Source organism: Balaenoptera physalus (genome assembly GCF_965194825.1).
Source record: "Balaenoptera physalus genome assembly, chromosome: 4".
NCBI lineage: Eukaryota > Metazoa > Chordata > Mammalia > Artiodactyla > Balaenopteridae > Balaenoptera > Balaenoptera physalus.
This window is the reverse complement of record NC_138891.1, coordinates 120,636,951-120,656,028: the sequence shown is the minus strand read 5'-3', so window position 1 is coordinate 120,656,028 and position 19,078 is coordinate 120,636,951. Positions and strand designations below refer to the sequence as shown.

The 19,078-nt window shown below is 38.6% G+C and overlaps 1 protein-coding gene across 4 annotated transcripts in view; it reads right to left on the bottom strand.

Annotated features, from left to right (window-relative positions):
• The window catches only part of CHODL (chondrolectin), a 191,461-nt gene that overhangs the window by 13,915 nt on the left and 158,468 nt on the right, over positions 1–19,078 (bottom strand). For 3 of the 4 annotated variants that reach the window (XM_082460596.1, XM_082460594.1, XM_082460595.1), the window contains exon 1: positions 6,069–6,969. The exons of the other annotated variant lie outside the window; for it this stretch is intronic. In XM_082460596.1, the coding sequence (XP_082316722.1) occupies positions 6,069–6,147 (79 nt within the window). In that variant the 5' untranslated portion in view covers positions 6,148–6,969. Of the gene's footprint in view, positions 1–6,068; positions 6,970–19,078 lie in introns of those variants that run through there. 4 annotated transcript variants of the gene reach the window in all.

The window sequence follows — 19,078 nt, the reverse complement described above, 5'->3', positions numbered from 1 at the left end:
TTACTTTTAAATATTATATTCAGATAAAATCCTCCATCGACTATTCTGACCAGTAGGAAGCTAGTCTTCCATCTACTATTCTACCACCCATAAAATATTCAGATAAATATTCAGATAACCGTAGAGTAACTTTTATCACACTAAGTCTACCTTGATACTGTCTAACAATAATTTACTAAATGTTACCTAACACCTGTAGTGGGAAACCTCCCTTGATTGTTGGCTTATGTGCAAGAAAGACCTTTCACCCAGGATTCTACACCTCCTGGTTTCATACATACACACACACATGCACACACACGCACACTCACGCACAACTACATACATACACATGCACTTTAATTTAGAGATAATTTTCAGTATCGCCTACTAAAATAAACATTCCTATCATTATCACAGCTAAGATTCTGCTACTATTTCCACGCATAGATAATTCTGTCCTTTTTCTTAGTCATGAAAATTCCTTTAGAGCTAAATATTGGCAGAGTTTTCAATGCTTTTAGCAACAATGTAAAAGCAGGGCCAAACTCATAAAGTCATGGCAGTTTACTTTTTTCTTCCTGAATAGAAAGGACCTATGACTTGGTTTTGTTTTGCTTATATTTATCAATTTTCTGGAAGTTGAGTCTTCATTTAGTTATGAAAGTAATAACATTTTTCTTATACCTCACACTAGAATCATAATATTGTCAACATTAAATAAGCATTGAATTTATATCATATTTTTCAGTAAAAACATGGAAGATTTATTATGAATTCCTGTTGTTCAGTTATGATCTACCTTTAGTTGCAAAGAAAAAAACAAGTTGTGCAAAAGAGGACCTACATGATAAATCTTCCCCAAACCAGACTGACCAGACTTGGACATTTTACTAGAATCCCACAGAATAATTTGTTTTTCATAATTCTTTCTTATTCTACTCAAAATCAAAGGAATAAATATGCTGCAACTACAGCATACAATGTGACATGACCTCCGATAGTAAAACTTTCAAACTAAAAAAGGGAATGCTCTCAATCATAAGTATTCTGCTTTCAGTGTTTAATATTACACCTACTTTTTAAGACTTTTTCATCATAAAAATGTTTTGTTATAATAAACTTTATTTTTGCAGGAGATTTTATAATGCAATTAATTGCATAGCGCACTATTAAGATTGTGCTGGAATCCATTTTCCTATATTGATAAACAACCAAAACTGTAGTCTTGGTCATTGTTTGCATGGCCAATGGTCATATTGCATTGTTTGCAATATTCTGTGGCATCTGCAAGCCCTACATCTCTACCTGGGAAATATCACAAACTTTCTGAGAAGGGGATGAAATTTATTTTTTTAATCCAGTATTTAAAATCAAGATCTAGATAATAAATTGTAAACCAAGTAGATAAATTGTAAACTGTGTGAGTGAAGAACTGAAGCATTCAATCACTAAGAGCTGGCTTGGAATCCCAGAACTGTACTGGAACTGTGGGGACGTTGGGGACATTATTTAAACTTTCCTGACCTCAGTTTTCTCACCTAAAAAGTGAGAGTGGTTAGGTGTTTTAAAGAAATAATGACAATAATAATAGCCTGACGGGGGACTTCCCTGGCTGTCCAGTGGTTAAGACTCCGCGCTTCCACTGCAGGGGGCACGGGTTCAATCCCTGGTCAGGGAACTAAGTCCCACATGCCATGTGGCACGGCCAAAAAAAAAAAAAAAAAAAGCCTGCCATTTATCAATAGTTTAGTGTGCAGGGCCTCACTGCTAGCACAATCCACCCCTTTGGGGAAATTAGGAAAGATGATCTCTCCTGGTGATACAGGCTGCTCAGCTTGAAAAAGTTATGCTCTCCTCCAGGTTGCCTCAGCTGCAGGCACGGGGACTGCCGCGTTGAGCGCCCTCTCACAGCTTCTTGGCGGGCAGCTGTGTCCATGAAACAACCTGCACTACTGTGTTTGAACCCCTTTAACCCTGCAACAACTCTGTGATGAAGGTGCTTTCATCCCATTTTAAAAATGAGGCAAGGGAGGCATAGAAAAGTTAAATAATTTGCCAAACTCACACGGCTCATAAATGGTAAAGGGTTTAGAACCAGGCAGACTGGCTCCACAGTTCATAGATGTCCCCAGATTTCTATGCTGCCTCTGTGGAGGTCTCAGATATATTTTTCTAAGGTGAAGAATTTCATGAATAAAGGGATTGATTAATATGTACATTATTACTATGACCTATGCTACCATGTTCAGCATTGGTCCGTTATTGATACCAGAGCGCTAACATTGAGGGTTGTTTCTAAGCAGAATGTAGATTTTCTTTTACTGAACATTTAGACACAGGATCCATATTGGAACATCTATCTCAGATTTTCAGACCCTTTATGTCCTTCATGATTTTTTTTATCTAGCCCTTCTAGTTTCCAAGTAAAACAAACAAGGTCCAAACTGAACTTTTTCCCAATTACAAGGAGTATAAGTTTAGTCAAATTGTCAGGCTGTGTTACATTATCAGTAATATGTTAAAACAGTGAAAGAAACAATCTTGCGTCTATCCGTCCACCTGTGTGCAAAGTACTTAACAGAAGAGAGAGGTTTGGAGAAAGTAAAACTGCTAGTGAGACCATCAGCTGAATTTCCACTTTGGACACCTTTATACAACACCTTTCTAATGTTAATGTAACAGATATTGCCATCTTCCAGAAAAAGAATTACAAAAACAAAACCATAAAATGATGAAAAACAGCCATTAAGGATTAATGGCTATGGTGAATGTGTAGTTTATTACATGACTGGTAATAAGATTAATTTGTTCCTTTCTTGCCCAAGAGATACTTAAAGTAATTGCATCTCTGAAAACTGCACTGTCATCACTTTATGCTTTTGATGATGTCATGGAAAATAGTACCATAGGCTGGGATACGCTCAACAGTTTTTTCTTTTTAATTTTAAAAAGTTTTTGTATCTCCCTTGCTATTATATTGATCTATAGGTTACTGGTCACCACCCATGATTTTGCAATATTCTGTGGCATTTGCATGATCAAAACGGAAGTGTCTAAATCTCCCAGTCTTCTAAATAAAATGTTTGCCAATTTAAATATGTTCAAATTAATACATATTAAAGTGTTCTGCAGAAATGTGGAGGTACCATGAAATACACTTAATGCTCTCTGCAGCATAAACAGGTTGATGGATCACTGCTGTGTACACTAAAAAGAGAAAGTAAAAACAAACACGCACACATTACTTCAAAACACTTCAAATGCTTAAGAATATGCATGTGCTCTTCAAACATATCCTCCCATCTCAGAGACCTGAATTTTGAACTCTTCTTTTTCATATATATCCTTATCCCCAAAAGTAAAATCCTCTTACCTTTGTTCTAAAGAAGGTGTCATTACCCACCAGTCACTTCACAGATTTAAATGATGGCAGACCCCAGAGATATCCTCTACACATCTGTGTGTACAACAAATCAGTACAGGTCCCAGACCTTAAAAGTAGTTCTCAAGTTAGAATCACAAATTCACTAAAAAATCTTTGATCATTATCCTTATCGTTTATATTTTTATTGCATATCCATGAATCAAAATAAGCATAGCCAGTAATCTACACAAACACTTTTCTACTACTGCTAGCTGCTATTAAATCTTATGGGGCAGATTATGATGATTTTTGAAATGTTATTTCTCATTTAAATATTTTCACTTCATTTATAAATAATGCTCTTGACTTTAAAAAGGGTGGTGTATTTAAAAGTATCAGAAAGTATCTTATTGAATAAAGTACTAAAATGAGAATTTCGATAAAGCATTATTTTGTGAGTTCCTGTCTTGTTTTCTGCAGTAATTATTTTGGTACACTGAATAGAAATTATAAATGGTTGTGCTGATATTCAATAATTAGAAAATGTATTCCATATATTGTAAGTATGTTCCTAATAATGGCCCCAAAGAGCTTTTCACTTGACAGACAGCTGAGTAGAATTCTGGTAAATGGTCCCTAACGGCATGAAAAAGTTTATGTACTTCTCAAAGCTTAACATCAACCAGGGAGACATTAGACCTACTTTTTCCAAAATGTCAGGCTTTAGACTCCTCTGTACTCATGCCATTATGGCTGAAATACATATTGTAAAAAATTAGTCTTCAAAGGATAAAATCACAAATCAATCTCTAATGGTTAGATTTCAATGTGAGTTTGTAAGGCCAAAGACAATTAAATTATTCATAAGAAAAACATAACTGTTTTAATATCAAGTAAACATCATCATTTATGTTAAATCAAATAGATCATGTTCAGTTAATTAGAAATTTTCCAGATGGCACCTACAAGATGCCTATAAATACTTAATAGGAAAACAGAGCAAAAGGTTTGCAGCAATTTATGCAATAATAGAACACAAAATAAACTTTTCATCAACAATTTTTTCAAGTTCTTTTTCTTTTTTTTTAACTTTATGTATTCTTTTTATCCCTTTGCAAAGTTTAAGGCATACAATAAGAATATACCTAGTGGATACTATTTAAGTCAACGAAGTGTTTCTATGTGTTTAAGAAACACCTTATGCTCAAAGCCTGATCTCTGCTGTTAATTCATTTGCAAGAATAAATCTGACAGAGACAAGGGCAGTCAGATATGTAATTTACACATTCAGATGAGTTTTATGGTGAACTTATTATTAAGCTAAAATAGGGGGAATGGGATCTAATGCTATGGCTTTTGTAACCTCCTTGTTTGATACCGTAAAGTTTTCATTTTATAAATGAATATTAATAACAGCCTGAAAAAAATGTAAGCAACACGCACTTCCAAGTGACATTTCACAATGTATTTAATTCCAGTGTCTCCTGAGGGCCGAAAAGTTAGTGAAGAGTGATTGATAACCAGACATTGAAGGATTATATTCAGTAAAACATCACATTGCTGAGGGAAGATCAGTAACGATTAAGCTTAATATGCCAGTTTCTAAAGGTCTAGTTTCACAACTGATTAAGTTGCTGCTAGCTGTCATCTACCTCTACCTCTAGTGACACCTGTTACACAGATGCACTGAATGTGAAAAGGAACTCGTGCTTTTTACGTTAAAAAACTTCCCACACTTAAAACACATGCCCACATACATTCAACGAATATTTATTGCAACACTTTAATTAGCATCCCAAGAGATTTCAATAAGGATAGCTATGCTCGATTTTCCTGTAAGGCCCTATGCATTCATCTTAGGCTTTTGAGAATCTTTATGTTTTTTAAGAGACCTTCCCCAAAAGTAAGGGAGAATGAATGCGACATGAATTGCTCAACAATAGGACAATGAAAGTGGAAGGAAAAGAAAGATCAAAGCCAACTCCGGGAAGCTTGCCAATTCCGATCCATTTCCCTTGCACTGACTCGACCAACCTAATTGGGCACCTACTGTGTGCACAAACCTGCATCGATGACCGTGTACACCTCAACCCAACTCGAGCAGACTTCATGTTCTGAGAAGTCCCCAGCTTGGAATGAGGTGTGTAAGGGCGTCCTCACACAACGACCAGTCCCCTGGTCTTTGTCAGCCCTCCTGAGAACAAAGGCTGCATGCCCCTGGGTCCGTGAGCCCCACACAGCGAACAGGTCTGGTCTCGGAAATCATCGGAGGGAACCCCGTGCGGGCGAGGACTGAAGTCGAGCCAGGTCGACAGGGGGTGGCATTTCTGCAGCGGTTCCTCTGTCTCTGGGCTCCCTCTGCCTACGCCGTACCCCACCCCTTCTACAGGTACCAGCCCTGCCCTGCGGCCAACTCTCTTACAAAGAAAGTCGACATTAGTCCTAGACAACGCTGTACTGCTCAGGATGAAGCGGGGCTCCCTTCGCAGCTACTGAACCTGGCGCTTCCAAAACAATTAAACTTTTCTCTGTGTTTAGGGGGGCTGGGGAGAAAGCAGAATACAATCAATTTCCCCTTGCCTCCACCGGCCCCCTACCTACCCCGCACGGGTTTCCAACCCCTCGGAGAGCCTCCACCCCAGGACAGGCCGGCCCTCACCGCCCTCGCGCCCCGCCGCCCCCTCTCCCGGCTCGTGCGCTCGGCGGACGGCCCCGGACTCACCGCTGACCACCCGGCGGCAGAAGGCGCCGTGGCCGCAGAGCAGTGCGGCGCCCAGCAACAGCGAGACCACGCGGCTCATCGCGGCGCGGCGGCGGCGGCGGCGGCGGCAGGTGTGGCGTGGAGCGAAGGGACCTCTGCCCGCCGTGCAGCCGGGTCTCTAACCCCGCTGCCTCCCTGCCTCCCCGCGGGTCCCTACTCCGGCCGCCCGAACCCGGCTGCCCGGCCCCCTACACGCATCGCCTCTGGCCAGACCTGGCGCCGGGCGCGCTGGTGCCGCGCGCGAGTGTGCCGGGCTAGAGCGCACGACCCTGCGGGTGCGCGTCTCGGGAGAGGCAACAGAAGTTAGGGGGTCCCGTGTCTATCCCAGAGGTGAGGCAGGAGCCCCGATTTGGACCCCACCGCGCCCTTGGCTCCTCTCCTCGGCCTCTGGCAAGTGAGGGGCTGGGCCCATGCGCCCCTCTGGTCGCGGCTCCCGCAGCAGCAAAGCAGCAGCTCTGCGCTGGAGGCGCCGTCTTATATACCCACATCCCGAGGTTCCAGCCCCTCGCGAGTAATAATTTTTAACTACTTCGTCTCTCCTGTCATGCTGAGCATCCTGGCCCCTCCCCTAAAAACTGGAGCCACTTTGCACACCAGTCCGGTCAGCGGCCCCACCTCCTGTCCTCCGCTCGTCCCGGTTTCCTGTTTCCATTCGCTAGCCGACTGGATACTCATTTGTGTAAAATGTGACAGCTTTGCTATTAAACTCTGGCGAAAGTTGGATCCATTTGACTTTCTCAAAGATTAATGTCCACGGGGATGCCAAGTTGTGGGGCCTTATTTTTTTTCTGTGCTAAATTGCTTGCTCATATATGCTAGATGCAGGGCACTAGCCACTATTTAAAATGGATTGGTGGAGTGGGAGCCAGGTGCCAGCGTGCCAGGTTTTTCTCCACCTAGGTTCTGCAAGTGGATTACTTCCAAGCAGGCTGTTTGAAGAAGTTGCCAAGGAGTAAATTAAAGAGAATATTTGCAACAGTTTTCCCAACTGATTTCAATCTCAGTCTTTGTAGCTCTAGGGAAAACCATCAACATAAAATAAATTTTCTGAATACTTGGGCATTTCCTGGACATAAAGGTATGTATTTCTTTGTAATCATCTATCAGTGACCTGGGGTCTACATCAGAAGTAAACCATTCTAAAACCTACAAAAGCACTTTTCCATAACATGACTTGCTCTTTATTGTAATAACACTCCACCCAAGGATGCTGCGTTTTCCTGGAGTATTGAAAAACAACAGTTCATGAGAGTTTTATCTATATCTAGTCCATGATAGGAACCCTGAGAATGCTCTCATAATGGGCTTCAGTAGAACTGGTATTTTGCCATTACGTTGCTTTAAATGCACCAGGATTTGTTAAATGAAATCCTTTGGTTTTAATGATTTTGAAATCCTTCGGTTCTTACAGCACCTCCCTGTCTTTTGTTTTCATAAGCCACAAGTACACTCAACACTTGTTGGACTGTTTTCTTAGGGAAAAAAAGTCAATCTTTCTATAGTAAAGACAAGTCATATAGAATAAGAAATTTTAACACTTGGAAAGATATTAAGGATTATTAAATCCACCCTACTCAAGAAAGCAGAATTCCAAAATAATTATAATATTGCCTATTACTTTATTTTCCTTATACAACTATTAAAGGTAATTTATTCCAGGGCCATGGGCAATTGGTAAATCATGTACAGGATATGGATTTTGTGAGTTTCTCCACTAGCTAAAGGTCCAAAAGAAACAGGTATTGCTGGGATCTTGAATGGAAAATGAAAAACATAAGTCCTCAAAGCAATTGGAAGTATATGTTAAGTTCAGCCCTGTAAACCATGTCAAAGAGTGTCACTGGGTGTGACTGTGGTCAGAAAGTTGTTCCAGGTGCCTTCAGAGTCCAGTGTGGAGGAAGAAATGTAATAATGACTGTGTGTACACAGGCTATAATGGAAGAAGTGGGAATGAGTATGGTGGTTAGCCTGGAGGAATGAGGAATTAGGGATTTTTGCAGGAATTCTCTAGCCACCTTCAGGTTGAGTGTGATGATCCTCATTGGCTGATGACCTGAATGACGGCTCCAGGTGCCTGAAGAACTAGGTAGGGTTCTGAATGGGAGCTCCTTTCATGCCATCCTACTCCCAGATAATCATGTGGCTCAGAGCTATCACGGAAAGGTGCCTGTTTGGGAAGGAATGCCAGTGGATTACAATAGAAGCACTGGGTGTAATCTTCCACATACGGATAAACCCCCAAATGTCTCTAATGCCTAAAAAGCCGGCAAGTCCTTGAAGCCATTATTGGCAAGGGGGAGCCCCATGGTTTTCATACTTCAGAAAATCCAAATTATATTAATAACTATACCCTCAATATGGTTGCACAGGCTTCCTAGTATAGTTTCTTATCTTTAGGCTATGATTCATTTATCAGTTCAGGGTGGCCACACCCCTTAATTAGGGCTACTCAGCAGTTATTCTGGTAGCTGTATGACTTATGGGAACAACAAATCATTAAAGGTTTTTTTCACACATGATGCTTTTAAGGAGACCAGCTGACAAGACCAGGTTCTTTATTTGTCTCTCCATCACTAGAAAACATCTGGATGGATCATCATTAAATTCATAGAGCACATTTTGGGTAGTCATAAATATAGAATATTAGTGGTACTTGCTATTCTCTTTGAAGAGCATGGGGCAGAGGGTGTCTATCTTAATTTTTTTTTTAATATAGCATATAGTAGGAGACAAACCTAAAATTGTCAGCAAAATTCCTTTTCAAAAATACAAAGTTATGGAAAGTTAGGGGAAAGCAACAAATGTTAATTTTTTAAACAAATGGCTTTGTTTTTTCCTGTGAATATGCACAAGGTATCACAGGAGACAAATGACTTTCTCATAGCAAACATATTTTAGTCCCAGAAGTTTAACTGCTTTTGGATCAATCAGGAGATGAGGGCTCCCACAGAAGTAACCAAGAGAACCTGAAGTTATGTGAAGAATGTTTGTGCACGTGTAGAGCTGGGCTTTCAGAGTCCATGAAACCAAGGTGCGACAAGACCATGTGACTGGTGACTGGCAAATCAGGAGAGAGGTCTGTTGCAAGTCAAGATTCTTTGCCCAGTTTAAAAAAAAAAAAAAAATTAAAGTGAGAACTTCAAACTGATTAGGCTAAGGAGTTCAACATTGATTCAACAACCTAAAACATTACTCTTCAAGGCCCAGAATAGAAAGGTGATCTCAACAAGAGTGATCCCAAAGAAATCTCAGGCAGAGTCAACCACTGCATCTCCAGAATCTCTGAAACATCAATTGGGCAACAATATCTGGAATCCAAAGTCTTGAAAAGTGACATCAGGGCCCTTAATAAAACACTATGGAATCTGTATGCCCCAAATATACAACCTCCTCCTTCATTCTCCCTATTCCTTTTCAAACGTCTGCAATTCTCAGTGAGCATCTGTTTTGTGTGTCCATTAATAAGCCTCAGGAACAGACAGTCTGAATCACAGGTACTGATTTGCACTCAGGGGCTTCTCACTTGGGCAACTCTGTACAGTGTCTTCAGCCTCAGCCACAGCTGGGTTCACTCATATGTGTTCCAGAGCAAAAAGTGACAAATGTGGTTGTCTTACTCAGTTCGGGCTGCTGTAACAAAGTACCATAGACGGGTAGCCTACAAACAACAGAAATTTGTTTCTCACAGTTCTTGAGGCTGGAAATTGGAGACCATGGTACTGGCATGGTTGGGTTCTAAAGAGGGCACTCTTCTGGGTTTCAGACTGCCAACTTCTGGTTAGGTCTTCACATGCAGGAAAGACAGCTAAAGAGCTCTCTGGGGTCTCTTTTATAAGGACACTAATCACATTTATGAGAGCTCCACTCTCATGACCTAATTACTGCCCAAAGGCCCCACCTCCTAATCCTATCACATTGGGCGGTAGGATTTCGACATGAGAATATGGAGGGGGATACAAACATTCAGTCCATCGCAATGGGCTACAAAGGGGATTTGTTATATTTTAAATTATTACAACTTTATATTAATATATTTGAAATGTTATTGGAATCCAATAGTAAGTAGTTTATTCATTCTATTACACTTTAAAGATGGTAAATGATTCTCCTGAGCACTATCAATAACACTGCCAAGACATAATAAATATTTGAAAGTGAAAAATAAACCTATTACCATATAACCACTTCAGCAGTAGGCAAAAACTGTTTCTTTTTTTCTAAATAATGGTTAGCTGTCACTTCCAGGAAGAGACCATTGAATCCAAGGTTTCTCCTCCCAATTCTTCAGAGGTGACACCTTGGCATTTGTGCAGTCCTGTGACTGCCTTGAATGCAAGGATAAGCAGTTGGTCAAATTCCCCACAGATTTACTTGTTCTTTTCAAAACATGTCTGTGCTATGGAATACATGACCTGCCTCATTCAAGAGCCAGTTCTAGTCTTCCTCCTAATCCCAGGAGAAGCCTTAGTCTTTATAGGGCTATCTTAGGGAGCGTCACTCTTCATAATGCTGTTTGAAATTTAATGAAGAATTATATACACTACAAAAACCTACCTTCCTATCATTTAAAAGTTTAAATTCAGGAACTATTGAGTCTGTTACATGTTTTGACCATTCAGGTGATGGGTTAAAAATATTTGCGGAACTCAATTACTAGAAGTGTATGTTATCGGATCTGAAGAATCATATGAATTTATGTGAATGTGTAATTAAATATCAAATCAGTAAATTAAAATTTCCTTTTAGTGCTTCTTTATTAACTGAAAGCAATGCAATCAGTACCACTGTTATCAATTTACCATGGGCCAATACTTTTTATTCTAATCTTGGCTGAAATACTAAATCAGATCTTAACATACATTAATACAAACAAGCAAAATTGAGGTAATCAAACCAAAAAGAACCACTATAAGCTAAAGTCATCCCTACTTCAAGTGTCCGGCCTGAATTACCTAGGTATGTAGTTGACAAATTACTTATTGAGTATTGTAATATGGAAAAATTATTTGGCTAGCAGAATCATTAATCCAAATTTTTAGTTAATATGATCTTGGGCAAGTTTCTTCATTTCTTTTGGTTTTCATTTTTAAAATATAAAAAAAGAATGAGTTGAAGAAGTTCTGTGCTTCCTGACTGAATGGCATTCGGCCCCAGAAATATTTCACAAATTTTTCAAATCTTAATCTTTATGTGCACTAAGAATCATCCCCAGCCAGGATGTCATTATATATATAATATAAATACATACACTAATTTTCCAGATGTATACAGATGCAAGTTTAATTTTTAAATGTCAATAAATTCATAAAACTTTTTCCACATATTTTTTATCAACATTTACTGAAAGAACAATCGTTATTATGTGGGGTCATGGAAAAATACGTTTGTTAAAAATAGAGCATCATAGTCAAAGAGGTAGGGAATCACTAAAGTAAATTATTTCTAAAGTCCTTTTCAGCTTTATAATTCTCTCTCTAAAGTTAGGAAAATCTAACACTTTTTTTCCTTCCTTCATTTTTTTCTTTTCTTTCTCCTTCCCTCCCTCCTTCTCTCTCCTTCTTCCTTTGAAAACAGACAGTGTCAATTTATAACTAATGGGTCCACTCCCTTATTTGATTTCCAAGTTAATCAGAAAATAGGCGTCCTGGAAAATTTTCCTATCATCCTTTGAGTAACAGATCGATATATCGCAGATGCCACATAAATGTAAAATCCAAACAAAGCAAAATAAAACTGAGTGCCAGGTTGAGTGAAAGAAAATACAACTAAGAGACCATAAACCTATAAATAAATATTTGATGAACCCATATTTCCTCCTATAAAAGTGCTCCATTTTATTCAGAAGGAAATTGTATATGAAGAGGAATAGCTAAAGACCTAGAAAACATAAAATATGCCTTTGTTGTATGCACAAATATTCAGTGTTTCTCCAAATATATCAAAGTGACTAGAAAACAATGGTGTCAGAGCAGCCATAATAGCAATAAAATGGGTTATGTGGAATGACATTTAAAGTTAGAGAATTTGGGGGAAAAAACAAAGGTTTTAGGACAAAAAAATCAATTTAAATATCCTTCTGGAGGTACATCTGTCACTTCAGTATTTGTTCATATGCTGTTTCTCAGGGTAAAGGCTTATGTGCCAAATGGGTGTGTACACTGCAGCACAGCAAAATGGAAACTTTAGAAAAAGCAAGGAACACAACTGTCAGGTAACTGGTAGCTACTGGCATCCATACAAGTCTCTATCCTCTAGACTATGCTTTTTAAAAAAAATATACAAGTTATCATTTATGTGTAATAAAGTCTAAATATTCTGCATTGTAAAGAAGCCCTTTTAAAATAAACCTGAACACAAAGGGGGAAAAAAACAGCAAAAGTTAGTACATTTCTATTGTCAATTCTCTTATATCAGAAAAAATAAACTGACAATATTATATAAGGAGTTGATGCTATAATATTTCTCTCCAAAGAGTGGACACATAAGATTCATAAGACAGCCCTAATTTTCAAGAGCTTTCAAGAACAGAGAGGCAAGAAATCATCATGAATCTATTAGCTAAGTACCTCCTATCTTTTCTAACGGGTAGGAGTCATTTACTCTGATACTAAGCAAAAAGAATGGTTTATATTTTTAAATATTTGTGAAGTCTAATAATACAACAGTTGCAAAAAGATATAAAGTTCTTAATGCAAAACTGGGATGATCATTGTGGATTCAGGTTCATTTCCACTGGGGCTCATTAGCATGTAACCTAATGATTTTTGAAAAAAATAATACATATTGGGAACAAAATGGGGGACAGAGGTAGGCCTGGATATCTTCATCCCCAACTCATTCCCCGACCCATCTACATCAACCCCTCCTAAACAGATTACTTCACCCGGCTTACTCTCACATGTTGAGGGCCACTAGAAGGCTGGGGTCTTCTCCCAGACTGTACATTGATTTCTCTAACCCAACTTCAGAGTTCAGGGTGCTAAGAAGCTCTTTACGATTGCTCATAAAGGAAATGAAGACACCGTCCTTCTCTTTCTGCCTAGATCTGCAGAAAGACCTTCCCTGACCACATAATCCAAGTCCACCCCTGCTTATCTCTCTCCCAGTTTATTTCTATGACTGCATCTGTTACTCATTCAACAAACATTGAAGGAGGACATATTGTACTTTTTTTCTGTTAAAATTGAGGGTATCCTTGTTCGGTTGTTTAACGTTTGTCTGTCCCCCCTAGATTATAAATTCTGAGCTGGTTTTATTTTCCACCAGTAGGTGCCTGATAAATATTTATCAAGTAAATAAGTGTAAGAATGAACGAGTCTCTGAATTAAGTTTTTCACCTTCACCTGAAGCCAGATTTTGGCACTTCTCCCTTTTCCTTTTCTGCTTACAGGAATGGGGGGGGGGGGGTGGTGTGGGAGGGACCTTGGATACGGCATCCAGCACAGGAAGGGCAGTCTCCTCTCCTCCACATTTCCTCCATCCCCTGGCAGGGATGAAAGGAGGCTTCCACAAGTCTGAAGAACCTTCCAAAACCTTCCTTTTCTTTACTGATACTGACATGTTAAGCTTGCAAAGGGAGAGGTTTTCAAGAATAATTCACATCACTTGCATTCAAGAATCTTAGTTTAAACCTTTCCTTCCTATTCTGCAGAAATCTCAGAGTCACCCACATTTTAGCTAAAGATATTTTTTGTAAGAGAGAATGAACATGAATCCAAGATTCCAATGTGCATTCCTTGATGATAATGTTAGAGACTCTAAATCTTGTTTTTCTATCTCCACAAAGCTACATACTTGCATCAGTAATGTCTTTCATGAATATGGTGACCATTCATCCTGATTTGCCTGGCAAAGTTCTGCTTTGCGCAGAACAATGCCTGTCCGCAACTTTTTGATTGACTATTACCTCCCATGTGAAGCTTATTTTTTAATTTCCAGAAAAAAAATATTTTCCTGCTCTGATTTTTTAAAATGGTATACTATACTTCTCCAATAGTTAGGTATATTATGTCTCTTTATGTAAACACATCAATTTCCTTTAGGGCAGATTAAATAATATCATGTCATAAATATCCTGTATCCCAGTGCCTAGGAATTCATAAATGTTGACTTCAATTAAGTGTTTTCAAAATCCTACAAATAGGGGCTTCCCTGGTGGCGCAGTGGTTGACAATCTGCCTGCCAATGCAGGGGACACGGGTTCGAGCCCTGGTCTGGGAAGATCCCACATGCCGCGGAGCAACTGGGCCCGTGAGCCACAACTACTGAGCCTGCGCGTCTGGAGCCTGTGCTCCGCAACAAGAGAGGCCGCGATAGTGAGAGGCCCGCGCACCGCGATGAAGAGTGGCCCCCGCTCGCCACAACTAGAGGAAGCCCTCGCACAGAAACGAAGACCCAGCATAGCCAAAAATAAATAAATAAATAAATAAACCCATTAAAAAAAAAAAATCCTACAAATATAAGTTACACATAAAGTTTTACCTATCTGAACGTTAATATAAAATTTCACTACCTGTATGTATTCTTACATAATGTTTGCTATCTGAATGTAAGATACTGAGGATATCTTATAACTATAAACAGAAAATGTGCATTTATTGTTCAAATGGTTATCTGAAATTCATGCCAAAATTATTAGGATGCAAAATATTGTATTTTTATCAGATTGCTGCAAACATTTTGAATTATGAAACTACCTACTCTTTTGCTGAGCCCCACAACTGCAATTCCTAGTGTGGCACTGAGGTAAAATCTAAAAGAAACAGCAAGCACCTAAACCAAGTGGCCATAATGACCATGCCTCCTTCCAAACAAACCTTAGGTATATTTTGTGGAACACTTAGGATTCATAAAACACATTTTGAAAACCAGAGTTTCAATCAATAAATAGCTATCATATCCTGAGCTAAGGATCAAAATGTTCAGAATCTACCAAAAGCAATCAAAGCTCAAATAGATTAAAAAAGTTTTTGAGATTCAGAAGAAAATAAAGGATAGTTGAGTCATTTAATAACCAGCAGAATATGCAAATATAACTGGACATTCTAAATCTATATGCTTTTAAGGGGGGAAACTATTCATTTTTGAACACTTGAGAATTTCAAATTTATCCCTGGATTTATAAAAATCAAAACGGAATACCATTTAGCTAAATTTGAACTATTTGTCTGTCTTTTCTGTCTCACCTTTAATGTTCTAGTTTCCAATTGCTGTTCTAGGTTGTCATAGCAACAAAATGCTATTTTCAACAAGTTTTGGTAGAAAACCTGTGTAGCACACCTAATTTAGCATAAGTGAAATATATTCATCTGGTTGCATGTATGACAGATTTTTAAATTTTTTTAAAGAATTATTTGATTGTATTATTCCTGATGACTACTGCTTCTTAAATTTTTATGACATAAAATAACTCTTACAGTTCATTGACAATAACAGGAATAACTTCAGTGCATACATACCTGTAGTCACTCCAAAGAGTTGACTGAGCTTTAGGTTTTAGCTTCCCCCAACCCCAGTACATCCAATTATCCTACACACCATCAACATGTAGTTTGCCTGAAATACAGATTTCTCATATATTCATTATTTGAATTTCTTAATTTGCTCCTGCTGTCAACATAAATATACTTGTAGAAAACATAAGACAAATATTTTAGAAGGAAAATTTATGCATAATGCCACCACCAAAAGCTCCTATTGAAACACACACACACACAAGGTTTTCACGTATTTTATTGCTCAAAAGCTTTCAATTGAATTCTGGCTGATAGACTAAAATTTGAATTCCTTCATCCTGCATCCAAAGCCCTCCAAAATTTGACCCTCTTTACCTTTCTAGATTTATTCCCATTTCCTGCTTTCATAAATCAGCCAGCACCACCAACCAGGTGTCTGACAGTCTTTCTTTATGTTTTCTCACCACGATGCACACTGCTACAATTTTCCCCACCTTTCCATGCCTGTCTCTTTCACTATGCCTATCATAAACATTGGCTCCTCTTTTCTCAAAAAAAGTCATCTCAGATCACTCACCTTTCTCAAACGGATAGAACACTTATTTTGTCCTTGAATAAAATCTACCTTGTAGAATGTTTTGGACTATCAATTTTCACAAGTTACTTAGCTGCTTACATGCATGTATTTTACCTTCTCAAATGGAAGGTAAGTTAGTTCAGAAACAGAACCATGTTTGGTGTGTCTTTTTTTCCAACCCAGCAACAGTGTTGTCTATTTTATTTAATAGACGAGCCTTCAGAGTAGAAGTGGTGTTCCAGATCCTTCCTGCCTTCCAGTGATGAACTTTGATAACTCACTTTGCACCCATACATTATCAGACATATGGGAACAGTGCTGGGGATTAAAGGTGAAGGGATGTATTGTTCCCTCTCTCTTCTTTTAATTGCATTATCTTCTTTTATCCCAGATATTGCATGACTGTTACAAACAACCATTTACTTCATGAGTTACCTATCAAAGGGGACCTTAGCGTACACTCAAAACGTATCGATACATAAGGAAAGCTGTAAAAATAGGTTAAGAGCTAGGAAGCAATATCAGAAACAGTGGTGTTTCTTTTCTGCTTAACTACCAGCCAGGTAGTTAAGCCAGGTTTCATGACAAGACAGGAAAAATAAAATATTCTGTACTCTTCTTTCCTTTTCCTACACACATAAGGAATTCACCTGATATCCTTTCAGAAACATGATCATCTAAGCAACTATCCCCCCATGGAGAATAGTCTACAGTCATCTGGCTAACACCCACTTTCCACTCACAGGGCAACTCTGACAGCAATCAGAGAGTAAAAGTAGAGCATTTGAAAGAGGATATATTAGTTTTCACACAAAGTAGCTTATTTATTGTCATCAAAGTTAAAAATAATAAAATGTGATTTGCTTTCTTGCACTTATGTTAATGTGCACAGTTAACCAAGAGCCTTGGGCATGGAAAATTTCTTTATCTTAGCATTTTTAAGAGTTAAGCTTTATTGATTCATTGTATGAATAATACAATTTGGAATATCATTCCTCGATATATCACTAAAGAATTAAAATATCATGCCTTCTATATTATGTGTTTTTTGAAAGTTGTGGTCAGACTACAGACAGTATTTTATGGACTTAAAATAATCTATCAAGGTTTAAAAGTTTAAGTCACAGTGTAAATTAATAAATAATACAATTTTGAATATGAAATCTTTTCATTGGCACTTTAGAAGAGCAGAAAAGGGAATGCATAAAGTCTTACCAGAAGTAGCCTAACAATTATGAACTAAGGCCAAATTATCTTAGTAAAAAAATATATATATATGTATATTCCAAAATATTTGGTTTGGTGTTTTAGTAAAATATTAGCTGGGCTGTTAAAGCTAAATTCAGGTCTTCAGACCATATCATGTTATTGGAGACTATGAGTCTTTCTTTCTTAGGAGAAGAATAGTAATAATAATATCAGTTTATAGTTACATTCAGAACAGGCACTATTCTGAAAGGTTTACATATGTTAACCCACTGCATCCTCACAAAATTCTTATGACACTCCTGTTATCCCCATTTCTAAAGATAAACTGAAGCACAAGGACGCTAAGTAACTTACCCAAGGCTACACATGGCTAAAAGATGATAGTTGGGATTTGAACCCAGGCAGTCAGGCTCTAGAATCTGTGCTCTTAACACAATATCAAACCACCTCTCAAGAGGAAGCCCTCCTGAGCAATAGACAGGGAAAGACTGGAGCCTCCACTAGCCACTGTTTCCCAGGACAGACTTTTTCCTGTTCCACATACCTAATCCTCCAACCATCACACAGCCATTTGCCAATTCTAATCAAAAGTAAGTCAGTGTTTCCCAGAGGTGATCTAGAGGGTTTTAGGTGAAATATTTTAAAAATGTTAATAGTTATATATTTACTCTTATGTGTATTAAGAAATCCACATAATTAGCACATCAAAAACATGATCTTACAGATATTACTGCTTGAACTAGACTGAGTGACTAATTTGGATCACTTTCAAGAAAAAATATTAAGCAAATAATAGGACAAATGGGGCAGAAATATTGAAGATGGCATGTGACCAATAGAAATTTGCTGACCATTAACCTCAGCAGTGCTTTTTTCTGAGAGCTCGATTTCCAGATAAACCAGTCCTGGAGTATCTCAGTTAAACTCAGTCAGGATTATTGTAGCTGTGTCTCCTTTGCCACCATTTCCTTATATACAACTAGAAGCTTTCTCCTGTCACAAACACCCAGGGCCACTAAGGCAGTCATACCCATTATTCAGTTCTGGTCTTTCCAAAGAGAAGCCTATTTAGAAGCCAGCAAGGCTCATGTCTCTTTTATTCTCAGAACACCTAGCCAGGCCCTTTGCAGAGGCCCAAGCAGCAAACGAGGGTAAACACGAAAAGAGATGGGAAGGAAAAGGGAATTGTGTGACACTTGGGAGAACACAAAGGGAAACACCTGCTCTGTGCTGAGTGGTGTCTTAAGCACTGTACCGACTAGCTAGTTTACTCTTCCAGATAACTGAGCTGAAGACATCGTTTTCCCTCTTTTATAGATAAGGACACCAAAACCCACAAAGCAAGCAGAGTGTACACCAGGCTCTTTGATTCTGAAGCTGGAGGACTTCTACTGTACTGAGCAGTAGAGACCGAAGAAGGGAAGCAATAATACATAGAGGATGAAATGAAGTTGAAAGAGACCTTGAAAAGATATATTTCAAATCCTCTTTTTTTAATAGGTTAAAAATTAAAGTAAGGCAGAGACAAATGGTCATGCACCCAGACCTACAACATGGATATTCAAATGGCCAGTTCCGTGCTCTTTCTAGCACCCTTTTTGGAAAGGCTCGGGTACTGGCTGGAAGGTAGAGCTGAAGAAGATGCTTAAATTAAGTCAGATGGAAGGAAGCGCTGCTATGCCAAGTCACAGAGCTAGGATACGCCCAATGGCCGGAAGCCATGGAAACAA